At 44.5% G+C, this 24,790-nt stretch overlaps 1 protein-coding gene across 2 annotated transcripts in view; it reads left to right on the forward strand.

Annotated features, from left to right (window-relative positions):
• Nucleotides 1-14,396, forward strand: part of LOC100670026 (zinc finger protein 613-like) — a 31,188-nt gene extending 16,792 nt beyond the window's left edge. The window contains exon 6 of one of the 2 annotated variants that reach the window (XM_023543388.2): nucleotides 525-14,396. In XM_023543388.2, the coding sequence (XP_023399156.2) occupies nucleotides 525-2,164 (1,640 nt within the window). In that variant the 3' untranslated portion in view covers nucleotides 2,165-14,396. The remainder of the gene's footprint in view (nucleotides 1-524) is intronic. The other variant, XM_064294147.1, reaches the window with a different exon arrangement.
• The last annotated feature ends 10,394 nt before the right edge of the window (nucleotides 14,397-24,790 follow it).

Here is a 24,790-nt window from a genome sequence, read left to right on the forward strand (position 1 = left end):
GGGTCACTGTGACTTCTCGTATTTTACATTCTCTGCATGTTTTACAAGGCCTTTTGAAGAAGCAACCAAATCTTTAACTGTTCGTTATGTATAATCAAACCTTGTTTCTACGCTAGCTGCTTTACTGCCTGGGTTGTTTATAATGCTGTATTTTTATCACAGTGCAAAGAACATTGTTATTGTTAGGTGCCATCCAGTCAGTTCCGACTTGTAGTGACGTGTGTACAACAGAAGGAAACACCGCCCTGAGCCATCTGCACAGTCGTTGCTATGTCAGAGCCCATTGTTGCAACCACTGTGTCAATCCATCTCATTGAGGGCCTTCCTCTCTTTCACTGACCCTTTGCTTTACCAAGCATGATCCCTCCTGATAACATGTCCAAAGGAACATTAAGTATGGTGTTTTATTTACACTCGTATCAGAGGGTTGTCACTAAAGATCTGCCTTCCACCAATATATTTTTTTAAATAGCTTCGTTCTGAATCAAGCCAATGGTAGGATTCATTGTTCTCTTCTTTCCTAGAAATCCGGAAAGCTGATGATCGTCTGCTTGGATACTCACAAAAAGAAAGAAGGATGGACATAATGGAGCAATGCTATGAATATAATGCCTTGGAAACTATCGTCCAGCAGCACAAAATTCAGTTTCCTTTAAGGGAAAATCATGATATGTTTGACTTATGTGACAAAACTCTGAAATCAAATTTAACTTCAGCGGCAGTTAACCAGAGCAATAGCAATGAAGTAGTGAACTCTATTGAGCATAATGGAGATGAGAAAACCTTTCTCCATGCTGATCACGAGCAATTTTGTAATGAAATGAAATTTCCTGAGAGTCGAAAATCAAATAGCACCAAGTCCCAACTCATTAAGCATCAGAAAACTCACAAAATAGAAAAACCACATGTATGTAGTGAATGTGGGAAAACCTTCATTAGGAAGTCTTTCCTCATTGAGCATCTAGTCATTCATACGGGAGAGAAACCGTATAGATGTAGCCTATGTGGGGAAACCTTCTTTAAAAAGTTCAAGCTCATTGAACATCATCACACAACTCATAAAGGACAAAAACCTTATAAATGCACAGAATGTGACAAAGCCTATCTCCATAAATCACAGCTCAATAAACATCAGAAAACTCATATGGCAGAGAAACCATATATATGCTGTGAATGTGGAAAAGGCTTCATCCAGAAGACACATCTCACTATTCATCACAGAACTCATACTGGAGAGAAACCCTATATATGCAGTGAATGTGGTAAAGGCTTTAACCAGAAGGGAAGTCTCATTATTCATCAGCGAACTCATACTGGAGAGAAACCCTATATATGCAGTGAATGTGGGAAAGGCTTCATCCAGAAGGGAGATCTCACTATTCATCAGCGAACTCATACTGGAGAGAAACCCTATATCTGCAGTGAATGTGGAAAAGGCTTCAACCAGAAGGGAAGTCTCATTATCCATCAGCGAACTCATACTGGAGAGAAACCGTATGTATGTGGTGAGTGTGGTAAAAGCTTCAGTCAGAAGTCTTACCTCATAGCACATCAGAGGTTTCACACGGGGAAGATTCCCTTTTCGTGCAGTGAATGTGGAAAATCTTATTCCCAGAAGGCAACTCTCATCAGGCATCGAAAAATTCACACAGGAGAGAAACCCTTTCAATGCAATGAATGTTGGAAAGCCTTCCAAACGAAGCCAAAGCTCATTGTGCATCAAAGATCTCATACAGGAGAGACACCAGATGGCTCCAATGGCTATGGACAAACTTTTGCCTATGCTTCTAACTTTTATTCACATAAAAGAAAACACAAAAGAGAGAAACATGTAGACTCAATCAAGGTAGAAAATCATTCCACAGCAAGTCACAGCTCATCACACACCAGTGATCTCATCCAGGAAAAAAGCCCTGTTAGTACAGTGACTGTGCAAATGCCTTCTGTGGCAGCTGAGACAGCAAACATCTGTGGGCCCCTAACTAATAGGAACATAGTCCGTGGGCCCCTAACTAATAGGAACATAGTCCTTGTGGGACAACCTGTTGCCAGATGTGAACCTTCAGGAGATAACAGAGAATTTGTACAGGAGAGAAACCTTATGAATGCAGTGAATGTGGTAGTGCCTTCACTGCTCAATTGCGTCTTATTTTATGTCACATAAAACCGTTTAAGAAAAGTGTGGTGGGGCATCTGGCCACCTCTGACTTCACAAGGGTGAAGGAGAATCCAGAGCAGTAGCTCAAGGCTGATTCCTATCAGGTGGAAGTCAGACATGCATCCTCCCTCCAACTGTTTTGCCAATTCTGATCCCAGCTGTCCATCACACAGCAGTCTGCTTCTCTGTTGGGGTCCATAGTTCATTGCAATGACCACACCAAACTCACAGACAATACTCACAATTACAGGGTTTATTAGGTAAGTAACGGGCTACGGTTCAGTTTGGAAATGCTCAGGACACAATTCTTCAATCGTGACAGCCTCTTCTCAGCTGTGCCTGCAGGCACATCTCTCTCTGGCTGTCGGCCTCTCAGACACTCAGTTCGGCATCTGCCTGGCTTGGGCAAATGTTACAGAGCTCTTTCAGCTCTGCTGATAAGTGCCCATAGACACCCCACTCTGCCAGTAAGCCTCATGTGTGAAGGTGCTTAGGTTTCCCGTTCTGTGAGCCCGGAAGCAGACCGTGCTGTCTCCTGCTGGTCTGCTGATCTCCTGGTACTGGTGCCATCATTTCTCTCCCGGTGCTTCTTACCGTCTCTGGTGTTATAGCTCTCCTCTGTCCTAGTTCTGCTGCCTCTGCCGACCCTCTGTGTCTTCTGTTATAGCTCCTCTCTACCTCACTGTCTCTCTCTCCCCATGTCTCCCTTTAAGCCTAGTGGAATGCCAAAACTAACCTATCCCTTTATTAGGGTTCCATACACCTTACTTGCATGGTCCCACCCCCACACGTGTGCCATGCACCTTAATTGCAGTATTAGCAAGCCGTCACATCCCCTTAGTGGGCCACAAACACCTTATACGCACTGTTCTATTTGGTGGGTGTTACAAGACCATGGCGAAAAAGGCCACATAAAAGTGGTGAATTGCATGGCAAACCTGTAGGATAAACTTAGGTATATTCACTGGGGACTAGGCTTGAGCAAAAATTTCTAACTCGTTGCATGGCTACAAAGTGTATCCTGAGGTAAATGATGTGAATGCAGAGACTGGGAAATCTGTTACACTCATCCTGTGTAAATATGTGCTTTGGTATAGAGACATACTCTGATGTTAACACAAACACACGTCACTTGTATTGTGCCAATTAAATGAAAAACCACATAGAAGGTGGTTGGTGGGAAAGGGACAATACTGAATTGGTGGGATATGGGGCACGTATATATCGGTTCAGTTTCCCCAGATCAGAAAGAAAGATGAACTGAAAACCAGGTTGTGTACCATACATAATAGGACTTTATATTATGCAGAAAAAGAAAAACTAGTTTTACATTGAGTTTATTCATTAATGCAACAAGTATTTGTCACATATGTCCTTTGTACGTGGCCCTGTTTTCCAGGAGCCCATGACATCTTGGAAAGAGCATCAACTTGAATCATATATAAGTGGGATCTTTATACTCTTGCTAATCTGATGAAAGGATGCTGTGGACCAATGAATTATTTACATGGCCCTTCTAGCCGTGGTCTTGATGACTCACACACAAGTGATTGAGTGCATTGTGCAAATAAGGTATATGGAACCTGTGATAGTTGGGGTTATGTATCAACTTGGCTGGGCCGTGATTTCCAGTGTTGTATGGTTGTCCTCCATTTGATGTGTTGTAAATCTTAACCTCTACATACTAATAAGGCAGGAATCGATTTGTGTGGGGTGTATCTTGAGTCACAGCCTGCAGGAGGGCATAACTCAAGTCCCACCCTTACCCAAGTTATGCCCTTCCCTGGGCTGTGGCCTGCATCCAAGGTATATATGTGGGTGTCCTGGCAGGGGGCTCACTCTTCTTCCTCTGCATCTCGATCCTGCATACGGTTCATGATTGTCTAACCTCCAATTCTTGGGACCTGAGCCAGCGACTTGCCACCTGACTTGCCAATTCTGGGATTTACTGGCCTTTGCAGCCCCTTGGGCTGGCAGCCTATTGTCTGACGATTCATCAGCTTCCACAGCCTTGTGAGCCAGCAGTCTGTGTTCTGACCTGCCAGTTTGGGTTCGTCAGCCCCTACAGCCATGGGGTCAGGAGAAGCCTCTGCCTGACCCATGGATTTGGGACTTGCCAGCCTTCACAATTGTGTGAGCCATTTCGTTGATATGATTCGTGAGTTTTGTGAGATGTTGGCAACGAATTATGGAGCCCAAAGATGGGAAGGAGAGTACTGAGGGGAAGAGAAGTAGTTGATGTTAAAGATGATGGAGTGGTACAGCAACTGGAAAAGTTGGACATTTGGCATATCTTTAAACTCTGCCTCATAGGAACAACCTTTGTGCCGATTCTTATAAATTATTCACTTAGATGCAGTATCTACATCGGGTGAAATAGACATGGAATAATTTGTACAATAGGTTTAAGTTAGAATTTTTAAAAGTTAGAAAATGCTAAAAACTTCTTAGGACAATTTCTTGTTAAAATCTAATTACCATTGAGTTAGTTCTGACTCATGATGGCCCCATGTGTTTAAGAGTAGAATTGTGCTTTAGGGTTTTCCATGGCTGATTTTTCACAAGTAGATGGCTAGGCCTTTCTTCTGAGGTGCCTCTGGGTGGACTCGGACCTTCAGTCTCTTGGGTTCATAAATGAGTGTATTAACCATTTAACTACACATGGACTCTTGGGGGGAAGGGCTCCTTTTAATGGAACTTAACCAGCCTAGGAAACAGTGATTTTTTAATGTCCGTGCCTTATCTCAACAGGTGGATTTATAAATTCTTTGATAGTTTTTGTGACTGTTAACCCCCAAGTTATTATAAATTCCATGACAGTTTTTCTGACTATTTAAACCTAAACAGATTATAAATTGATAGTAGTAACTTGTGACTATTTAAATTTAATTAAAAAAATAAAAAACAAAAGTCATTTTCTTAATTGCTGTAAAAATGGCAGTATGGCAGCATCCGACCTCCTCTGACTTCACAAGGGGGAGAAAGAATCACCATCAGCATCAGCCCAAGGCTGATTCCTATGAGGCAGAGGTCAGACATGCCTCCCCTCTCCACCATCTTTACAAATTCTGACACCAATCATCCCTCCCATAGCACTGTTACTTCTCTGCTGAGTTTGATAACTCATGGCAATGGCCACACAGAAGTCACAGACGATGCTCGTAGTTATAGAGTTTATTCAGGAAGTAACAGGTTCCAACTCAGGTTCAGGAACACTCAGGATACAGTTCGTTATCAGGACAGCCTCAGTTGTGCTCTTTTAGCTTTGCCTCTAAGTACCCTGAAGCACCCCACTCTGCCAGTAAACCTCCACCCAAAGACACTCAGCTCTAACTGCGTAGGTCAGCAAGCCTAGCTCCACCAAGTGCCCAGAGGCACTCCATCAGCGAGCCTCCTGCCTGAAGGTGCTCAGCTTTCTCTGTGGGCTGTGGCTATCTCCTGTCAGTTGCCTGGTTTTGCTGCCACCGTTTCTTTGCCGCTGTTTCTCACCATCTTTGATATTACAGCTCTTTTGGTCTTCTGGTTCCAGGAGCTTCTCAGCACTGATATCCTGGGTCCAAGAGACGTGCTACACTCCTTGCTTGTCTTTCTTGGTGGTGAGATCCTCTCCTACCTCTGGGTGAGATGGCTCATTTTAAGACTAGCAGGATGGCAAATCTAAACAATCCATTTTTTAAGGTCCCGAAGACCTCGTTTGCGTGGTCACACCCCCACATGGGTAGCATGAACTTTATTTGCATTATTAGCAAGGTATCCAGTCCCCCTGGTGGACCACAATTACCTTATTTGTATAGTCCCTCCCAGTTACTTGGGTGAGAGTTACAAGACGATGACTAAAAATGACGTGTAAAAGTGATCCATCACACTGCAATTGCACTAGCCGTATTTCATGTGTTCAGAAGCTACCTGTGACTACTGCCTGCCCAATTGGACGTTACAAACAATGAGCAAAACTTTCTAGCTCTATATATGGCTGGAATATATATGCTAAGAAATCTCCATCATTTCCATCCAGAAAATTTTCAGAGAGCACTGGTTTACATGATTGCAGTGCGATGAATTACTTAAATGCTCCTTCTAGCTATAATCTTTATAACTTCCACCAAATGACTAGGGAGACTATGCAAATGAGGTGTTTGTGGCCCACCAAGGGGTTTGGATAGCTTCCTAATATAAATAAGATGTGTGGCACCCTTGTGGGGGTGGGACCATGCAAATAAGATGTATGGAACCCTAAAGAGGGGATTGGTAAATTTTATCCTTCTAAGCTTAAAAAGAGCTGTTGCAGAGGTGGAGCGGAAAGGATTTCACCACCACCAAGGAAGAAGAGACCAGTGGAGTGCACCACTTGAACTTAGGATCCCAGTGCTGAGAAGCTCCTGAAACCAGGAGACCAAAACAGACAGAGAGAGAGAGTGGTTTCAAACTGAAGATAGCTAGAAGTGGTGGCAGAGAAACTGGCAGGAGACGGTGTGGTGAGCTTACTGGCTCACAGAGCAAGAACTGTGTGCCATCAGGCAGGAGGCCTGCTGGTGCAGTAGGGTGCCTCTGGGCACATGGTTGGAGGTACATTTGGTGGCCCATGTAGCTAGAGCTGAGCGCCTTTAGGCTGAGGCTTTCTGTAGAAGTTGGGTACCTAAGGGGCACTTATTGGCAGAGCTAACAGAGCTTTGTAACACTTGCCTGAGCCGGAGCAGAAGCTGATGGCCAGCTTGAAACAGACTGTCCTGCTCGAAGAACTGTGTGAATTACTGAACCCAGTAGAGCAGTAGATAGTGCCATGGGAGGAACAGTTGATGTCTTAGTCATCTAGTACTACTATACAGAAATACCCAAGTGGATGGCTTCAACAAAGAGAAGTTTATTTTCACAGGCCAGTAGGCCAGAAGTCCAAATTCAGGGCACCAGCTCCAGCAGAAGGCTTTCTGTCTCTGTCAGCTCTGGAGGAAGGTCTTGTCATTAGCCTTTCCTTGGTCTGGGAGCATCCCAGCACAGGAACCTCAGGTCCAAAGGACACACTCTGCTCCCAGCATTGCTTTCTCGGTGGTATGAGGTCCCCTGTCTCTCTGATCACTTCTCTTATATCTCAAAGAGATTGGCTTAAGACACTAATCTTGTATGTCTGATCAGTATAACTGCCTCTAATCCATCTCATTTCATCATAGTGATAGGATTTACAATACATAGGGAAATCACATAAAATGGTGGGCAATCACAATACTGGGACTCATGGCCCAGTTAAATTGGCAGATATTTTGGGGGGACACAATTCAATCCATGACAGTTGTCAGTATTGGTAAAGAAGATGGAGAGAGGAGGCATGTCTGACCTCCACCTCATAGGAAATCAGTCTTGGGCTGTTGATCTTCGTTCTCCTTCCACCTTGTGAAGTTAGAGGAGTTCAGGCACTGCTACCACGCCATCCCTATAGTTGGTGTCAGAAGCGGGATTCTTTGTAATGGGTTCAGATTTGTGGAAGCATGGGACTTTGTAAGAGAAAGAGTGAAGGGGCTTGGGAAGTGAAACTTTTTTATTTTTTTTCTTAATATATTTTATTACACCAGTTGACTTAGATGTCCCCTGAAACCATGGTCCTCAAATCCCCGCCCCTGCTATGCTGGCCTTTGAAGGATTCCGTTTATTCAGGAAGCTTCTTCGCTTTTGGTTTAGTCCAGTTATGCTGACCTCTCCTGTATTGTGTGTTGTCTTTCCCTTCACCTAAAATAGTTCTTATCTACTATCTAATTTGTGAAAACCCCTTTCCCTTCCTCCCTCCCTCCCCCATCTCCTAACTATCAAAGAATATTTTCTTCTCTGTTTAAACTATTTCTCGAGTTCTTATAATAGTGGTCTTATACAGTATTTGTCCTTTTGCAACTGACTAATTTTATTCAGCCTAATGCTTTCCAGATTCTTCCTCCATGTTATGAAATGAAACTTTTGATTCTTAAATGGTTACTTCGGTTGTTGTTACCTGTAATGACTGAAAGGAAAGTTATGCTCAGCTGAGGGAAGAAAAGCCACATCGGGAATTGCTTTGAGCAAAATACATGCTGGTTAAAGGAGATGATTGATAAGAATGCCAGGGTCTACTGGTTCCACCCAGCCAGAGGCACAATGCCATAAACATATCAATGGGAAGACAGTTAAGGTATGGAGAAGATGAAACTGAAATGTTTAAAAGGGGTTTATGCGTTTATCTGAGTGTACTATGGATATTGAATGTTTCCCCTACCTAGTGTTACTAAGGGGCTCTGGTGGTGCAGTTGTTAGGTGATTGGCTGCTGACCAAAAAGTCAGCAGTTCGAATCCACCAGCTGCTCCTTGGAAATCCTATTGGGCAGTTCTACTCTGTCATATAGGGTCGCTATAAGTTGTAATCGACTTGACAGCAGTGGGTTTGGTTTTTGGTTACTTTTTTGTAGTGCTGTAAAGCAGACCTAAATGTATGATAGAATGAATATTGGGTATTATAGATTACAGAGATTACACCTTCAGCCAGTACTTGATTGGATATTCTTTAAGGGGAACTAGGATTTGCCCAAGGGAAACACAGGCTGTTTGAATGCAGTAGCCCTGTGTATAGAGTGGGGGCTTAGATGGGAAACCTGAGCCCCACCCATAATTTGCATTTGAAAAGACAAGAGAACTACTGAGAGAATAGGAGATTTGCATTTGAAGGAAGGGTCTGCGAGGAAAAATAGCTGTTTCCCTTTTTTAATTTCGAGCAAGTGGTTTGCCTTTAGGTACGTTAAGTCAGGAAAACTTAGTGCCCATTAGAACACTCTTCTAGGACTGGAAGTTAAAGGGAGCTGGCAAGAAGACAGTCTGGTATGCTCACCTCAGGTGACTACCTGGGTCCACTCATGAGTGGAAGTGGGGAAAGTGCAGCAACGAAGAGACACACTGAGTTTCAACATTTTCCATTGGCACACTTCGACCTAGCCCACAGGGACTAGAGATGAGAGAGAAAGAGAAAGGGCTGGCTGGTCAGAAATCCAGGGAATTTTGTGGACTCCTAAGTTTATGGGTGGAGCCCATTGACCTAGCCCAAGGGTATAGGGATGAGAGAGAGAGAGAAGGGGCTATCTGGTCTGAATCACCAGGCTGTGTGTGTGAACTCTAAAACCTAGTGCTAGTACCCTTTGTGACCTAGCTTGGATGGCTAGAAATGAGCTGACCAGAATCCGACTGAATGAAGAGAAAGATGTTTGACACTGAGCTGGTATAGATTGCTGCAAATTTGATAGCTTGCTCTGTACTGGACTTTGCGTATGGATGCAGGCGTTCATCGTTTTTATGGGAACAGGAGATTCTTCAAGACCAAGGAACATGCTTAGAGTACTGGTTTGATAGGGACGAGCAGTTTTGAAATTGGCTGTCTGAAATGAGGGGAGATAAAGGCATGACGTGACTGGCTTACATGCTTTAATGGGTGTGCTTACACTCAATGAGAAGGACAAAGGATCCCCACTAAATAGATTCCTCTTTTCCTGGTGGGTCTGGTGAAGAGAGGGTGGGGGAAGATGCTGATAGGATTATATGATTCATTTGCGAATGTTGTTAACAGGGCTAATTGTGATTATAAAACTGTAATTTTAGAAGTTGTAAGTGTGAAGGAATGGACTAGGGGGGAAGCGCTTGCTAGACTGGACTTACTGCCACCAAACTGGACTAGCACAGCAGCTCAACCTAATTTTCCTTCCCAAAGTGGCGAAGTTTGGGTAAAAATAAATGACAAATTGAAGGAAGGAGAATAGCTGAATATAAAGGAATGAATAAATGAGTTATGCAGCAGGGGAAAAAATCTAACAGTATGCTGATACCTTGAGAGAGACTCAAACCAAGGGAATAATCTTCTCCCAGTTAAATTTTATCAGAGGCCAGAAAGGGTGAAGACAAGTTGAAGTATTAGAGAACCTAACCAGATCAGGTGCACACCTGCAGCAGACCTGAATGGCTGGTACTTGAGTAACCTCAACCTTAGGACTCTTTTGCCCTTCTGAAGGACTAATTGTTAATGATTGTTTTGGACTGGTAAAATGATTGAGAGGGGGAAGTTATCCTTCAAGTGTGAAAGAACCATGGCTAGAAAAGTCAAAGGGTGGCCTGTGGTGTGATGGATTGCTTTTATGTGGCCTTTCTCACCATGGTCATGTAACTCCCACCAAATGATTTGGTAGGACCATACTAATAAGATAGATGGGACCCTAACAAAGGGATTCCTCAGTTCTGCCATCTGTCATTTTGCTAGTCTGAAAATGAGCCACCACAGAGGTGGAAGGAGAGAAACAACACCACAAAGGAAGAAAAATCAAGAGTGGAGTGTGTCCTTTGGACCTGGGATTCCTGTGCTGAGAAGCTCCTAGAACCAGGAGACAGAGAGCTGTAACACTGAAGATGGCAAGAAGGGGTGGCAGAGAAATAGCAGCAAGAGAGACCAGCAGGAGACAGCCCAGTGGGCTTCCCACCCCACAGAGTGAGAAAGCGAATGCCTTTGGGCAGGAAGCCTGCTGGAGGAGTAGGTTGCATCTGGGCACTTGGTGGAAGTAGGTTTGCTGACCATGGAGCTAGAGCTGAGTGCCTTCAGGCCAGAGTTGCTGATGCGGTGGGGTGCCTAGAGGCACTTATCAGCAGAGCTAGAAGTGCTTAGTCACACTTGCCCGAGCAGGGACAGAAGCCAAGGGTTCAGCTGGAAACCAGCTATTCTGATGGAAGAACTGTATCCTGAGTGTTCTTGAACCTAAAATGTGGCCTGTTACTTCTCTAATAAACCCCATAGTTGTGAGTATTGTCTGTGAGTTCTGTGTGGCTATTGCAGTGAATTATTGAACCCAGCAGAGAAGTAGAGAGTTGGGAAGAATGGTTGGTATCAGAACTGGTAAAGGTGGTAAAGAGAAGAGACATGTCTGATCTCTGTCTCATAGGAATCAGTCATGGGCTGTGAATCTTGTTTCTCCTTTCCCTCTTGTGAAGCTAAAGGAGATCAGATGGTTTTCCACCTCATTTTTACACCAGGGAAGAGTGGGACTTGAGTAAAGGTGGGACTTGAGTCACACCCTCCTAGGACTATGCAAATAAGGTCCTTGTGGCCCCCCAGTGGTAAAAAAATTGGGTAGCTTGATGATAATGTAAATAAGATGCATGGCATGCTTATGGAAGTGGGACCATGCAGATAAGGTGTGTGAAACCTTAATGAGGGGATTGGTAAGTTTTACCATCCCACTAGGCTTAAAAGAGAGCCAATCCCAGAGCAGAGTCAAACCTGACTACCACTATGAAAAAGAGACTAGAGCAGAGACTGTCCTTTAGACCATAGGATGTCTGTGCTGAGACCCTCATTGACCCAGGAGACAGAAAGAGATATATCATTGAAGATGGCAAGAAGCAGTAGCAGAGAAATGGCATCAGCAGAGGCAGGAGACAGTGCTGTGAGCTTCCTGGACCACAGAGCGAGAGAGCCGAGGTCTTTGGTCAGGAGGCTTGCTGGTAGAGTGGGATACCTCCAGGCACTTATTAGAGGAGCTAAAGACCTTGTAACACCCGAACAGGATAGAGGATGGGCCGAGGGGACGAGGGCCAGAGAGTGGCTTGCGTGTGGCACACCTGAGAAGAAGCTGTACTGATCAAAGAACTGTATCCTGAGTCATTTCTGATCCTGAATTGTAAACTGTTAATACCCTAATAAACCCATAACTGTGAGTATTGTCTGTGAGTTCTGTGTGGCCATTGTAATGAATTATCAAACCCAGCAGAGAAGTAGAGAGTACCACTGGAGGGATGGTTGTTGTCAGAATTGGTAAAATGGTTGGAGGATGAAGGCGTATCTGACCTCTGCCTCATAGGAATCAGCCTTGAGCTGTTTATGCTGATAACGATTCTTGCCCCGTGTGAAGTTAGAGGAGGTGGCATACTGCTGTGCCATTCTTACAGTTGTCTTAGAGTTGAACCCTTATATCACCTTTGAGAGGTGCCATCATTTCGAAGATCCTGTGTCCTTGGCGACCTGCTGATGTGAGACGTGATTTCTTCGATCTTCATCATTCCTTCACACTTTGCTGGGAGCGGGGCTGTTGGCCTCTGTCTTCTATCCATGGTTCCTTTCCTTAATCGCATACACTAAGTTACAGTGAGTCCTGCTCATAGGAAAAGATATTGGAATTTGCCATGCAGAGGCTGTCTCAGAATTCATTGTGAAATCCTGGGTTAGTGAGTAAATTCACTCATTCAGAAATAATGTCAAGCAATATGACTATCCCAAGCACGTTTTTTCACACGCTGGGGATACAGCAGTGAACACAACAGGCAAAGAAACAGCCTCTATGAACCTTACAGTCTAGCAAGAGAGACTTACAGTAAAGTGGATGATAAAACATCAGGAAGCATGACCGTTATGAAGAAAAATAAAGCCTAATAAGTATAAAAAAAAAAATAGAGATAGTAAAATGGAGGCGTATTTTAGTAAGAATTTTCAGGGAAGGCTTTTCTGGGCAGATGTCATATGAGGCAAGACTTGAGTATACTGAACACAGCCAACCATCATCATACTTGAAAGCAGAAAACATTACAGGACTTGTCTAAGTGTTGTCTGAGGCTGCAGCCTCAGGAGCCTCTCCGAAGCTTGCAAAGGAATGCCCATGGCTGGGTCCCATCCCAGACCGCCTGGAGTAGACTCTCGGGGTCTGGGGCCCAGCACTCTGCATTTATAACCAGGGCTTTCTGCTGCACACTTTATTTTGAACATCTCTGCCCTAAAAAAAAAAAAAAGGCTGTTAAGTCAATTCCAACTCATAGTGACCCTAAAGGACAGAGTAGAGCTGACCCATAGAGTTTCCCAGGAGCAGCTGGTAGATTCAAACTGCTGACCTTTTGGTTAGCAGCCGAGCCTTTAACCAGTGTGCCACCAGGGCTCTGCCCTACAGCTTGGATTAGTGCTCCCCTCACCACCAGGATGAATTCAGGGCAGACCACTTTCTAGCAAAGCATGAGGAATAGATGATCTGTAAGCCACGCCACCCTCTCCGCTCATCCTGTGAATCTGCATGTGTGGGAATCTCGGAATCCCCACTATTCTGACATCAACTATGAGGATAATCACGGGACCAAATCCTCGTTTTTCGCTGCTGTTCTGTTCTGACGCCAGCCACCCATGCAGCACATCTTTCTCTGACCCTAACTACTCAGAGCTAGGCCAGATCTCACAAGTCACAAGGACACTATCTTTCAGCCTAAGATTTCAGATGCCAGCTGCAACCTCGGGAGGCTCCAGGACTCACCTTGCTTCTGAACTGCTGGCTGCACATTCAAAGTTTTCCCATGATCCCTTCAGGAAGCCAGTTGTGAGCTTGGTATGCCCCTGGGCTCCTTCACTTCTGACTTGATTGCTACAAATTTGGGTGTGTTCCCTTGACCCCCTCAGGGTACCAGCTATAGCTTATTGATCCCCAGATGCCTCATTTCTAAACTGCTGACTTCCACTACTCCCGAGGATTTGATAATCCATTGAAACAGCACCAGAACTCCTGGAAATTACTATACCTAGGTTTTTAGGGTTATAGCTTTATTACACCAAGGTATAAACAAACATGCACAGTGCCAGATCTGGGAGGGTTCACAACGTGAAGGGTCCATGTCCCAAAGCATTTGTTACCCCCTCATATGCATGGACATCTTTCACCAACCAGGACACCCATCGAACCTCCATACACAGAACTTTTATTGGCTTCATTATGTAGTCATGATTGGGTCCTCAATGCATAGGCATGGTTGATTGAATCATTACTCTCACTCCTTAAGGTCAGCGGATATCAGGCTATGAGGTAGTCTTTCTGGCTTGGACAACCCCCACCCGTTAGCACAAGCCCTCAGATACTGGCCTAGATAACGAAATCACCTCAGTTATTCAGGATATTACAAGATTTTAGCAGTATTGAGGGCAAAAACCAAATTAAGGTTAAGCGTAAACCCCACACTGCACATCCTGCCATGGCAAGTGTTGTGCAGTGGGTTTCTCTTACATATGTCCTTTCTGGCCCTGCGGTTGTAATTCTGCCAGAAATGATTGGTTGGGCTGCAGTCTGCCCTGTGATTGGTCGATTTGGTTCACCTTGAAGGGATTGGTTGATTTGCTATTCAAATAGTTGTTTGAAAATCCACACTATATGACTGAGTGACTGCAGTCCACTTGGGATTATTTGGTTTCTGGTCCTGCTGGGAGGGCCATGCCTTAAAATTGACAAGGAGTTTGATTATATAAGCTGCCAACTCCACAGAGGTTTTTAGGAGAGTAAATGAATAAATTTCTCTTAAAAGGATCAGCAAAAACTCGTTCCTATGAGGTGGAGGTTAGAGCTAAAAAATACCCATCTTTTCCAAACTGATATATCACTCCATCATCTACAACATCAACTACTCCACCTCCCCTCAGTACTCTACCTACCATTTTGAGTTCAGTAACTCACTGCAACATCTCACAGAACTCGTGAACTGTACTTACAGTTAAGTGGTTTATTAGGGAAATAACAGGGAACAACTTAGGATCTGAATCAACAGGACAACGGCAACTCAGGATGCAGTTCTTTGATCAGGAGAGCAGCTTCTCCCTCTCTGCCACCGAGACCTGCTGGGGGCCTTCTGCTGCCAGGTCCTGCTGGGGTTCTTGCTGCCACTAGGCCATACTGCGGACTTTCTGCCACTGGGCTCTGCTGGAGACCTTCTTATGCTGCTCTCCTGGTCCCTGCTGACTCATGCCGCTCACTGTCTTCTGTGTTACAGGCCCTACCTCTCTCCGTGTCTCCCTTGAAGCCTAGTGTGATGGCAAAACTGAGCAATCCCCTCATTAGGGTACCATGCACTTCATTTACATTATTAGCAAGCTATACAATCCCGTTGGTGGGCCACAAGAACCTCATTTGCATAGTCCCACCCAGCCATTTCTTGGGAGTTACAAAGACTAAGACCAGAAGGGCCATATTAATCACTACACCACAGAGATAGAGAGAGAGGAGTTGGGAACCTCCTAAAAGAGCTTAATATGGGTCAAGTGCTGTAACACTGAAAATGATGAGAAGCCCAAAAGGGGGACCAGCAGCAGAGAAATGGCAGCAAGCACAACAGAGCCACGTGGCAGAGAGTGGCAGTAGTACTTGTAGTGGGAGCCATGGGACCAGCAGTGATAGTGGACAAGCCAGCCCACGGAGTGTAGCTGGGCACCTCCTGGTAGAAGGTTGGCAACAGAGCCGGTGCCCCATGAATGGAAAGCAGCCACAGTCCAAAGCCGTGCAGGTGGACACCCAAGCAAACAAACCGGTGTGGGACCAAGCTGCCCTGCCTTTGGCAATGGCAAATGTCCCGGCTCTGCTGAGAGCTGTAACCCTGAGATTGAGACAGGACCAGGCCTAAGTGCCAACAGAAGGCTGAGAGGACTGCCAGAGGTTGCATGGATGTCGAGAAGGGCCTGCTTGCTTGCTTGCTAGGAGCAGCTGAGAGAGCTGTCCCGTTTGGAAGCTATCCTGCACTGATGAAGGGAGAGATGTTCTCTCCACCTCGAGGGAGCTGTTCAACCTCATCTATGTGCTTCCTTATTCTGACCCCTAGTTCCTGTTACTCCTTAGGGAACCACATGACTGTGAGTATGGTCTGTGAGTTCTGTGTGGCCATTGCAACAAATTACCCAGCAGAGAAGTATAAAGTTCTGTGGAGGAAATGGCTGGTGTCAGAAATTATAAAGAAGTTGGGAGAATGAAGGTATATCTGACCTCCACCTCATAAGAATCACCTTTGTGCTCATCCTGATTCTTATCCCTCAGAAAGTTACACAAGTCCTGATGCTAGGTTATACTAAGTCAGATCTTTTCATTCCCTAAACTGATCAGTTAGGGTCCCAGAATGGTACGACCAGGCCTGCCTGAATGGCCAGGGCTGCCCTGAGCCCTTCAGACCAGGTATTCAGCTCACCTTTTAAAAATTGACATCCCAGGAGAAGGGGGCCCAGTGCATATCTATACCTGGTACACACAGCCTCTGCTCCCACACCCAATATCCTCATGGTGTCTGTATCCATGGTCGCAGTCCTTCCTGGGCTGAGAAGCAGTATTATCACATAGTGGTTAGGAGTGAGCCCAGAAGTCACGATGCCTGAGTTTGAACCCTGCCCTGACATGAACCAGGTGTATGACCTTGAGCAAGTTATTTAATTTACCTGTACCTTTAAAATTATTATCTGCCTCATGGGGTTGTTGTGGAAAGTAGTTAGAACAGTGCCTGGAAAACAGGCAAGTAATAAAGATATTATCGTTCTTTTAATTAGTCCTAGTGAGAAGAGGTTTTCAGTGGCTAATTCTTTTCAGAAGTAGACTGCTGGGTCCTTCTCCCATCACAACAGCCAATTCCCACAGGTATACCTCTCTCTGGCCTCTTGGCCCCTGCTCTGCTCAGGCCAGTATTACAAAGCTCTTTTAGCTCTGCCGATAAGTGCTTGGAGGCTGCCCACTCCACCAGAAATCACTCCCTGAAGAAGAACATCATGCTTGGTGGAGGGTCATCAAAAAAAAGGAAAACCCTCAATGAGATTGGTTGACACAGTGGCTGCAATAATGTGTTCAAGCATAGCAACAATTGTGAGGATGGCGCAGGACCGGGCAGTGTTTTGTTCTGTTGTGCATAGGGTCGCTATGAGTTGGAACCAACTCGAAAGCACCTGTCAACAACAACAGTGAGAAGAGAAGGAGGAATTGAGAACATAAGCGTGTCTCACTTTAATCATAAATCTGCAGCTTGATGAGAACAAGTGTTGTCATGCACGGAGCCAAGAGTATCCCATATACCACACTGTTCAATCTTTTGAATAATCCTTTGGTTACAGAGTCACTTGTTGGGGCCATTAAGGTGGCAAATTAAGCAGTAATTCAGAGCAATGAAGTCAAGCAATGAAGACAGAGGAGTGACCCGATGTTATTTTTGAGATAGCATGAACAGGAGCTGGTGCTATTATGAGGGTCACACATGGATTGTGTTTTGACTTGATCCTTTGACCTTTTCTCATCTCCATCCAATACTTTATGTAAAAATGGCCTGGCAGCATCTGACCTCCTCTAACTTCATGAGGGGAAGGATAATCAGGATAAACAGCCCAATGCTGATTCCTTTGAGGCAGTGATCAGAAATATCTCCACACTCTAACCTTTTTACCAATTCTGACACCAGTCGTCCCTCCCAAGGCACTATCTACTATGCTGGGATAGAACTCACAAACTATACTCATGATAGTGGAACTTATTAGAGAAGCAACAGGTTACAATTCAGGTTCCGGAATGCTCAGGATATAGTTCTTCCATCACGACAGCCAGTTCCCACAGCCACGTCTCCTCTGGCCTCTCGGCCTCTGCCCTGCTCAGGCCAGTGTTATACAGCTCTTTTAGCTCTGCTGATAATTGCTTGGAGGCACCCTATTCCACCAGTAAGACTTGGCCCAGAGGTGTTCAGCTCTCTCTCTTCATGCATAAGTGAGGCTAGCTCCACTGCCAAGTGGATGAAGGCACCCCACTCCACCAGGAGGTTTCCTGCCTGAACTTCTTGAGCTCTCTAACACCTTGATTCAGCACACCCACTGTAACAGCCTCACACCAAGGGCCAGGGAGCCTACCACACCATCTCCTGCTGGCGTCCTGGTTCAGCTGCCTCTGCTGCCACCGTTTCTCTGCTGCAGCTTCTTGCTACCTTGCTGTCTCCAGTGTTACAGCTCTCTCTCTGTCTCCTGAATCTAGGAGGTCTCAGAGCTGGGATCCTTGGTCCAATGGACGCACTGCATTACTAGCTCTTTCTTGGTGGTAGTAGCTTCAACTCTGCTCTGGTATTAACTCTTCTTTTAAGCTTAGCAGAATGGCAAAACTGATCAATCCCTTTGTTGGGTTCCATACATTTTATATTCATGGTCTAACCCACACCAGGGTGCCATACACCTTATTTATATTATTAGCAAGCTATCCAATCCCTTTGGTGGGCCACAGGTACCTCGTTTGCATAGTCTCATCCAGTCATTTGGTGGGAGTTACTGCACCGCACTTTATATTCAAGATAATATGCACATTTTCCATTCTTAATTGTTTGTGCTATAATGAATGCTGGCTGAAAAATGAAATGAAGGATAAGTAAGTTGAGGGAAGTGGTGATTCAGTGGTAGAGTTCTCACCTTCCATGCAGGAGTTGGGGTTGATTCCTGTCCAATGCACCTCAAGTTCAGCCACCACCTGTGTCAGTGGAGGTTTTCATCTTTCTTTGATGCTGAACAGGTTTGGTCGGATCATCCTTACTAAGACAGACTAGGAAGAAAGACTTGGCAATTGACTTGCCTTTTACTGGCTTCACATTTAGTGCTCTTTCCCTTATATCAAACCCACTGCCGTCCAGTGGATTCTGAATCAGCAGCCCTACAGAACAGAGTAGAACTGCCCCATAGGGTTCCCAAGGACTGGCTGGTAGAGTCCAACTGCCAACCTTTTGGTTATCAGCATCCAAGCGCTTAACCACTGCACAACTAGGGCCTCCTTTCCCCTACACCCGCTCCAAATATAACCTAAGCTCATCCCACCCGCTGTTTTGTCCTGTCTGTGGTGGCTACTCCCATACAATACTAGTTTCTCCTAGCCCTTTTCTGTCCTTAAAGTCACTTCCTGAAAGCCGTTTTGTGGCAGAACGTTCCTTGGCACTCTGCTTACAAGCATTTTGCCTTTTCCCTTCCCAGGAGCGTGTTTCTGCTGTACAGACACTTGAACTCCTACTTGTCTGTTTCCAAACTTTTTTCTTTTTAAAGATACTATGTAAATACAGGGCCATATTATTTTTCTGCCCAGCCCACTAAAAGCAATTTGGTCTGCTCCATGGTTTCCTTGTGAAGCTGGAGCCACTGAAAAGCTATCCATTCTTTCCAAATGTCAAGAAGACAGGACGGTTTCATTGGCATTTTCATTTTCCTGGCCATCCCTGGCTTCTCACACAAAAAACCACCCCTTTTGTTCTATATGGCAGATATTCAAATATAGCCACCTCCAGACAGAAGCAACAAGAAGGGTGCAGACATCATACGTCCTAAGACAGGGTCACATGGACTGATTGAAAGCAGAGACTATCAGAAAGATGTTTACCTGTGTTTTGTTGACTATGCAAAATCATTTGACTTTGTGGGTCATAACAAATTATGGGTAACATTGCAAAGAATGGGAATTCCAGAACACTTAATTGTGCTCATGAGGAGCCTGTACATAGATCAAGAGGTGGTTGTTCAAACAGAACAAAGGGATACTGCGTGATTTAGTCAGGAAAGGTGTGCATCAGGGTTGTATCCTTTGACCATGCTTATTCAGTCTGTATGCTGAGCAGATAATTCAAGAAGCTGGACTATATGAAGAAGAATGGGGCATCAGGATTAGAGGAAGACTCATTAATAAACTGGATTACACAGATGACACAACCTTGCTTGCTGAAAGTGAAGAGGACTTGAAGCACTTACTGAGGAAGATCAAAGACCATAGCCTTCAGTATGGATTACACCTCAACATAAAGAAAACAAAAAACTGGACCAATAAGCAACATCATGATAAACGGAGAAAAGATTGAGTTTCCCAAGGATTTCATTTTGCTTGGATCCACAAGTTTCCCAAGGATTTCATTTTGCTTGGATCCACAATCAACACTCATGGAAGTAGCAGTCAAGAAATGAAAAGACGCGTTGCATTTGGCAAATCTGCTGCAAAAGATTTCTTTAAAGTATTGAGAGCAAAGATGTCACCTTGAAGACTAAGGTGTGCCTGACCCAAGCCATGGTGTTTTCAGTCAGCTCATATTCATATGAAAGCTGGACAATGAATAAGGAAGACCAAAAAAGAATTGGTGCCGTTAAGTTATGGTGTTGTCGAAGAATACTGAATATATATCATGGACTGCCAAGAGAACGAACAAATCTGTCTTGGAAGAATTATAACTTGCTTCTTAGAAGCAAGGATGGTTAGACTGTGTCTCTCATAATTTGGACATGTTGTCAGGAGGAACAAGTACCTGGAGAAGGACATCATGCTTGGTAAAGTAGAGGGTCAGCAAAAAAGAGGAAGACCCTCAACAAGATGTATTGACACAGTGACTGCAACAATGGACTCAAGCATAACAATGATTGTGAGGATGGCACAGAACCCAGCAGTGTTTCATTTTGTTGTACACAGGGTTACTATGAGTCAGAACTGACTCCACAGCACCTAACAACAAGACAATGCCAGAAATGCCGATGTCGGCACTCCTTCAAAAGTTCCAGACCCGGGAGCTCCTAAAAATCAAACACTTATGCTCATCGAAAGACTTCACCAAAAGAGTAAAAAGACTACCTACAGACGGGGAAAAATTTTTAGCTATGACATTTCTGATCAGTGCCTGATCTCTAAAATCTACGTGATACTGCAAAAACTCAACTGCAAAAAGACAAATAACCCAATTAAAAAATGGGCAAAAGATATGAATAGACACTTCACTGAAGAAGACATTCAGGTAGCTAACAGATATATGAGGAAATGTTCACGATCATTAGCCATTAGAGAAATGCAGATCAAAACTACAATGAGATTTCATCTCACTCCAACAAGGCTGGCATTCATCCAAAAAACACAAAATTATAAATGTTGGAGAGGCTGTGGAGAGACTGGAACATTTGTACACTGCTGGTGGGAATGTCAAATGGTACAACCACTTTGGAAATTGATTTGGTGCTTCCTTAAAAAGCTAGAAATAGAACTACCATATGATCCAGCAATCCCACTCCTTGGAATATATCCTAGAGAAATAAGAGCCTTTACACAAGCAGATATATACACACCCATGTTTACTGCAGCACTGTTTACAATAGCAAAAACATGGAAGCAACCAAGGTGCCCATCAATGGATGAATGGATAAATAAATTATGGTATATTCACACAATGGAATACTACGCATCCATAAAGAACAGTGAGGAATCTGTGAAACATTTCATAACACGGAGGAACCTGGAAGGCATTATGTTGACTGAAATTAGTCAGTTGCAAAAAAACAAATATTGTATAAGACCACTATTATAAGAACTTAAGAAATAGTTTAAACTGAGAAGAAAACATTCTTTTGTGGTTACAAGAGGGAGGAGGGAGGGAACGTGGGAGAGGGGTATTCACTAATTAGATAGTAGATAAGAACTACTTTAGGTGAAGGGAAAGACAGCACACAATACAGGGGAGGTCAGCACAATTGGACTAAACCAAAAGCAAAGAAGTTTCCTGAATAAACTGAATGCTTCGAAGGCCAGCGTAGCAGGGGCAGGGGTCTGGGGACCATGGTTTCAGGGGACATCTAAGTCAATTGGCATAATAAAATCTATTAAGAAAACATTCTGCATCCCACTTTGAAGAGTGGTGTCTGGGGTCTTAAACGCTAGCAAGCAGCCATCTAATATGCATCAATTGGTCTCAACCCACCTGGAGCAAAGGAGAATGAAGAACCCAAAGGCAGAAGGTAATTAGGAGCCCAGGAGACAGAAAGCCCAGAGACTACATCATCCTGAGTCCAGAAGAACTAGATGGTGCCCAGCTACAACCGATGACTACCCTGACAGGGAACACAACAGAGAACCCCTGAGGGAGCAGGAGAGCATGGGATGTAGACCCCAAATTCTCGTAAGACCAGACTTAATGGTCTGACTGAAACTAGAAGGACCTTTGTGGTCATGGCCCCCAGACCTTCTGGTGGCCAAGGACAGGAACCATTTCTGAAACCAACTCTTCAGACATGGATTGGACTGGACAATGGGTTGGAGAGGGATGCTGGTGAGGAGTGAGCTTTTTGGATCAGGTGGACACTTGAGACTATGTTGGCATATCCTGCCTGGAGGGGAGATGAGAAAGTGGAGGGGGTTGGAAGCTGGCGAAAAGGACACGAAAAGAGAGAGTGGAGGGAGAGAGCAGGCTGTCCCATTAGGGGTAGAGTAATTGGGAATGTGTAGCAAGGTGTATATGGGTTTTTGTGTGGGAGACTGACTTGATTTGTAAACTTTCACTTAAAGCACAATAAAAAATAAAAAAAAAAAAAGTTCCAGACCCTTGCAGACCTCCGTAGGCTGACAAAGATTCTGAGCAAGGGATGGAGAATTATAAGCAGTTCACAGAAGTTTTGCAACTTTTCAGGTCTTCAGGTAATTTAGGAGAAAACCAGGTCGCTCTGTGTTTTGTCCTTGAAAGAGGGTAAAGTAGGTGTGTAGATGTGGTGTGGTGAGGACACATGGTGTTACTGAAGGGAGCCCTGGGGTGTAGGTGCTTGAGGAGGTCCAACATGGGATGAGCACCCTTATACAATGATTAAAGCTGTTCTAATGGTCAGGGTATGGGGTCTTGGTAGATCTCTCTTCTTATAAGGGGTGAATGTGGTATTTACGATGATGCGGTGTCTGGTTCCGGTACGGGATTTGATATGGCGCTCAGTGAAGTTGGAGCCAAGGCACGGACATCTTAGGGGTGTCTGTTGTGGGTTTCACTTTAATTAGAGTGTGAGGGTGGTCTGTGTCTGTGGTACAGAGAATTGTAAGGATGAAGCTTTGGAAGCCCAGGACCCCAGGAACCTCGGCTGCTGGAACAGAAGGCGGTATTTTCCCCAGAGAGTAGTTTGAAAGCCTGGTTTAGATAATCATATATTTTCTCCTCTTATTCTGTAGTTGGCTAACTGTCTCAGGTACTAATCCACCATACCACCCACCAGCCATGGGTTGCTTTTGAGCTGCAAAAGTAGAGTTGAGTCGTTGTGTAGGAGACCTTAGGGCCCAGGAAGCTTCACATATGTGCACACTATTTGCTTTGCTGACTGTTATGCATTGAATTGTGTCCCTCCAAAAATATCTGTTGTAAATCCTCATCTATGCCTGTGGTTATATGCTCATTTGGGAATGAGTAGTGTTTGTTATGTTAGAGAGGCAGGATTAGTGTAGGGTGTACCTTGCCTTAGTCTCTTTTGAGATGTAAAGAGATTAAACAAGAAGGCCAGTAAGCAGAGATGGGGAAAGACAGATGCCAAACCACATGGAGATCAAAAAGGAATCATGAAATAGAAGCTGAAGGGACAAGGACCATCCCCCAGAGTCCACATAGAGAGAAATAGTTCCTTTAGAGTCAATCCCCTGGTGAAGAGTATTGAATATACCATGGAATGCCAAAAGATCAGACAAATCTGTTTTGGAAGAAGTACAACCAGAATGCTCCTTAGAAGCAAGGATGGCAAAACTTCATCTCATATACCTTGGACATGTTATCAGGAGGGATCAGTCCCTGGAGAGGGACATCATATTTGGTAAAGTAGAGGGTCAGTAAAAAAGAGGAAGACCCTCAACGAGATGGATTGACACAGTGGCAGCAACAATGGCCTCAGGCATAGCAACAATTGTGAGAATGGCACAGGACCAGTGTTTTGTCCTGTTGTGCATAGGGTTGCTGTGAGTCGGAATTGACTCAAGGACACCTAACAGCAACAACAACAGCCTCCTAAACTGTAAGAAAATAAATTCCTGTTTGCTAAATCCATCCACTTGTGGTATTTCTGTTATAGTAGCACTAGACAACTAAGACAGAATTGGATACCAAGAAGTAGGTTACTACTCTGTGAATACCCCCATGTGGAAGTGGTTTTGGAATTGGGTAATTAGTGGAGGCTGGAAGAGTTTTAAGGTGTGTAGTAATGCCAGCCTGTATTGTCTCGAAGAAACTGTTAGTAGAATTATGGATGTCAAAGACAGTTCTGGCGAGGGCTCAGCAAGAAGCGAGGAGAGCTTTAGAGAAAATCTGTATCATCTTAGAGAATACCTACAGCACCAGCAACAGAATGTCGCTAGAAACGTGGACGTTAAGTGTGCTTCTGGTGGCTTTAAAAGAAAATAATGAACATGTAATTGGACAATGAAGTGAGGTCCATCCTTTTCATGCAGTGGCGAAGAACTTGTCTGAATTATGTTTAAATGTTTGCTGGAAGATAAAATTTAAGTGATTGCAGTGTAATGAATTAATTACTTAATACAGCCCTTCTAGCCATGGTCTCTGTGACTCACACACAATGGTTGAGTGGCACTATGCAAATAAGGTATAGGAAACCTGTGATGGTTGGTGTTATGTGTCAATTTGGCTAGGCCATTATTCCCAATATTGTATGGTTGTCTTCAACTTTATGTGTTCTGGATCCTGACCTCTACATGTTGATGAGGTAGGATTGGTATGGAGTGTGTCTTGGGTCCTTAGGTCATAACTTTGCTGGATTGCGGAACTTAAGTCTCACACTTACCCTTCCCTGAGGTGTGGACTGCATCTAAGGTGTATGTGTGGATGCCCTAGTGGGACCTCCCTCTCTCTGCATCTGGATCCCTCGTTTGGTTTGTGATTGATAAGCCTCCAGTTCTTAGGACTTGAGCCAGAGGCCTGCCATCTGACCTGCCGATTCTGGGATTTGCTGGTCTCCACAGCCCCGTGAGCCAGTGGCGTATAGTCTGAGCTGATTTGCTAGCTTCCCCAGCCTTGTGAACCAGCAGCCTGTGGTCTGAACTGCTGCTTTGGGTTTGTGAGCCACTGCAGTCAAGTGGATTGGAAGAAGCC

The sequence above is a fragment of the Loxodonta africana genome, chromosome 11 (assembly GCF_030014295.1).
Source record: "Loxodonta africana isolate mLoxAfr1 chromosome 11, mLoxAfr1.hap2, whole genome shotgun sequence".
In the NCBI taxonomy this organism is placed as follows: Eukaryota; Metazoa; Chordata; class Mammalia; order Proboscidea; family Elephantidae; genus Loxodonta; species Loxodonta africana.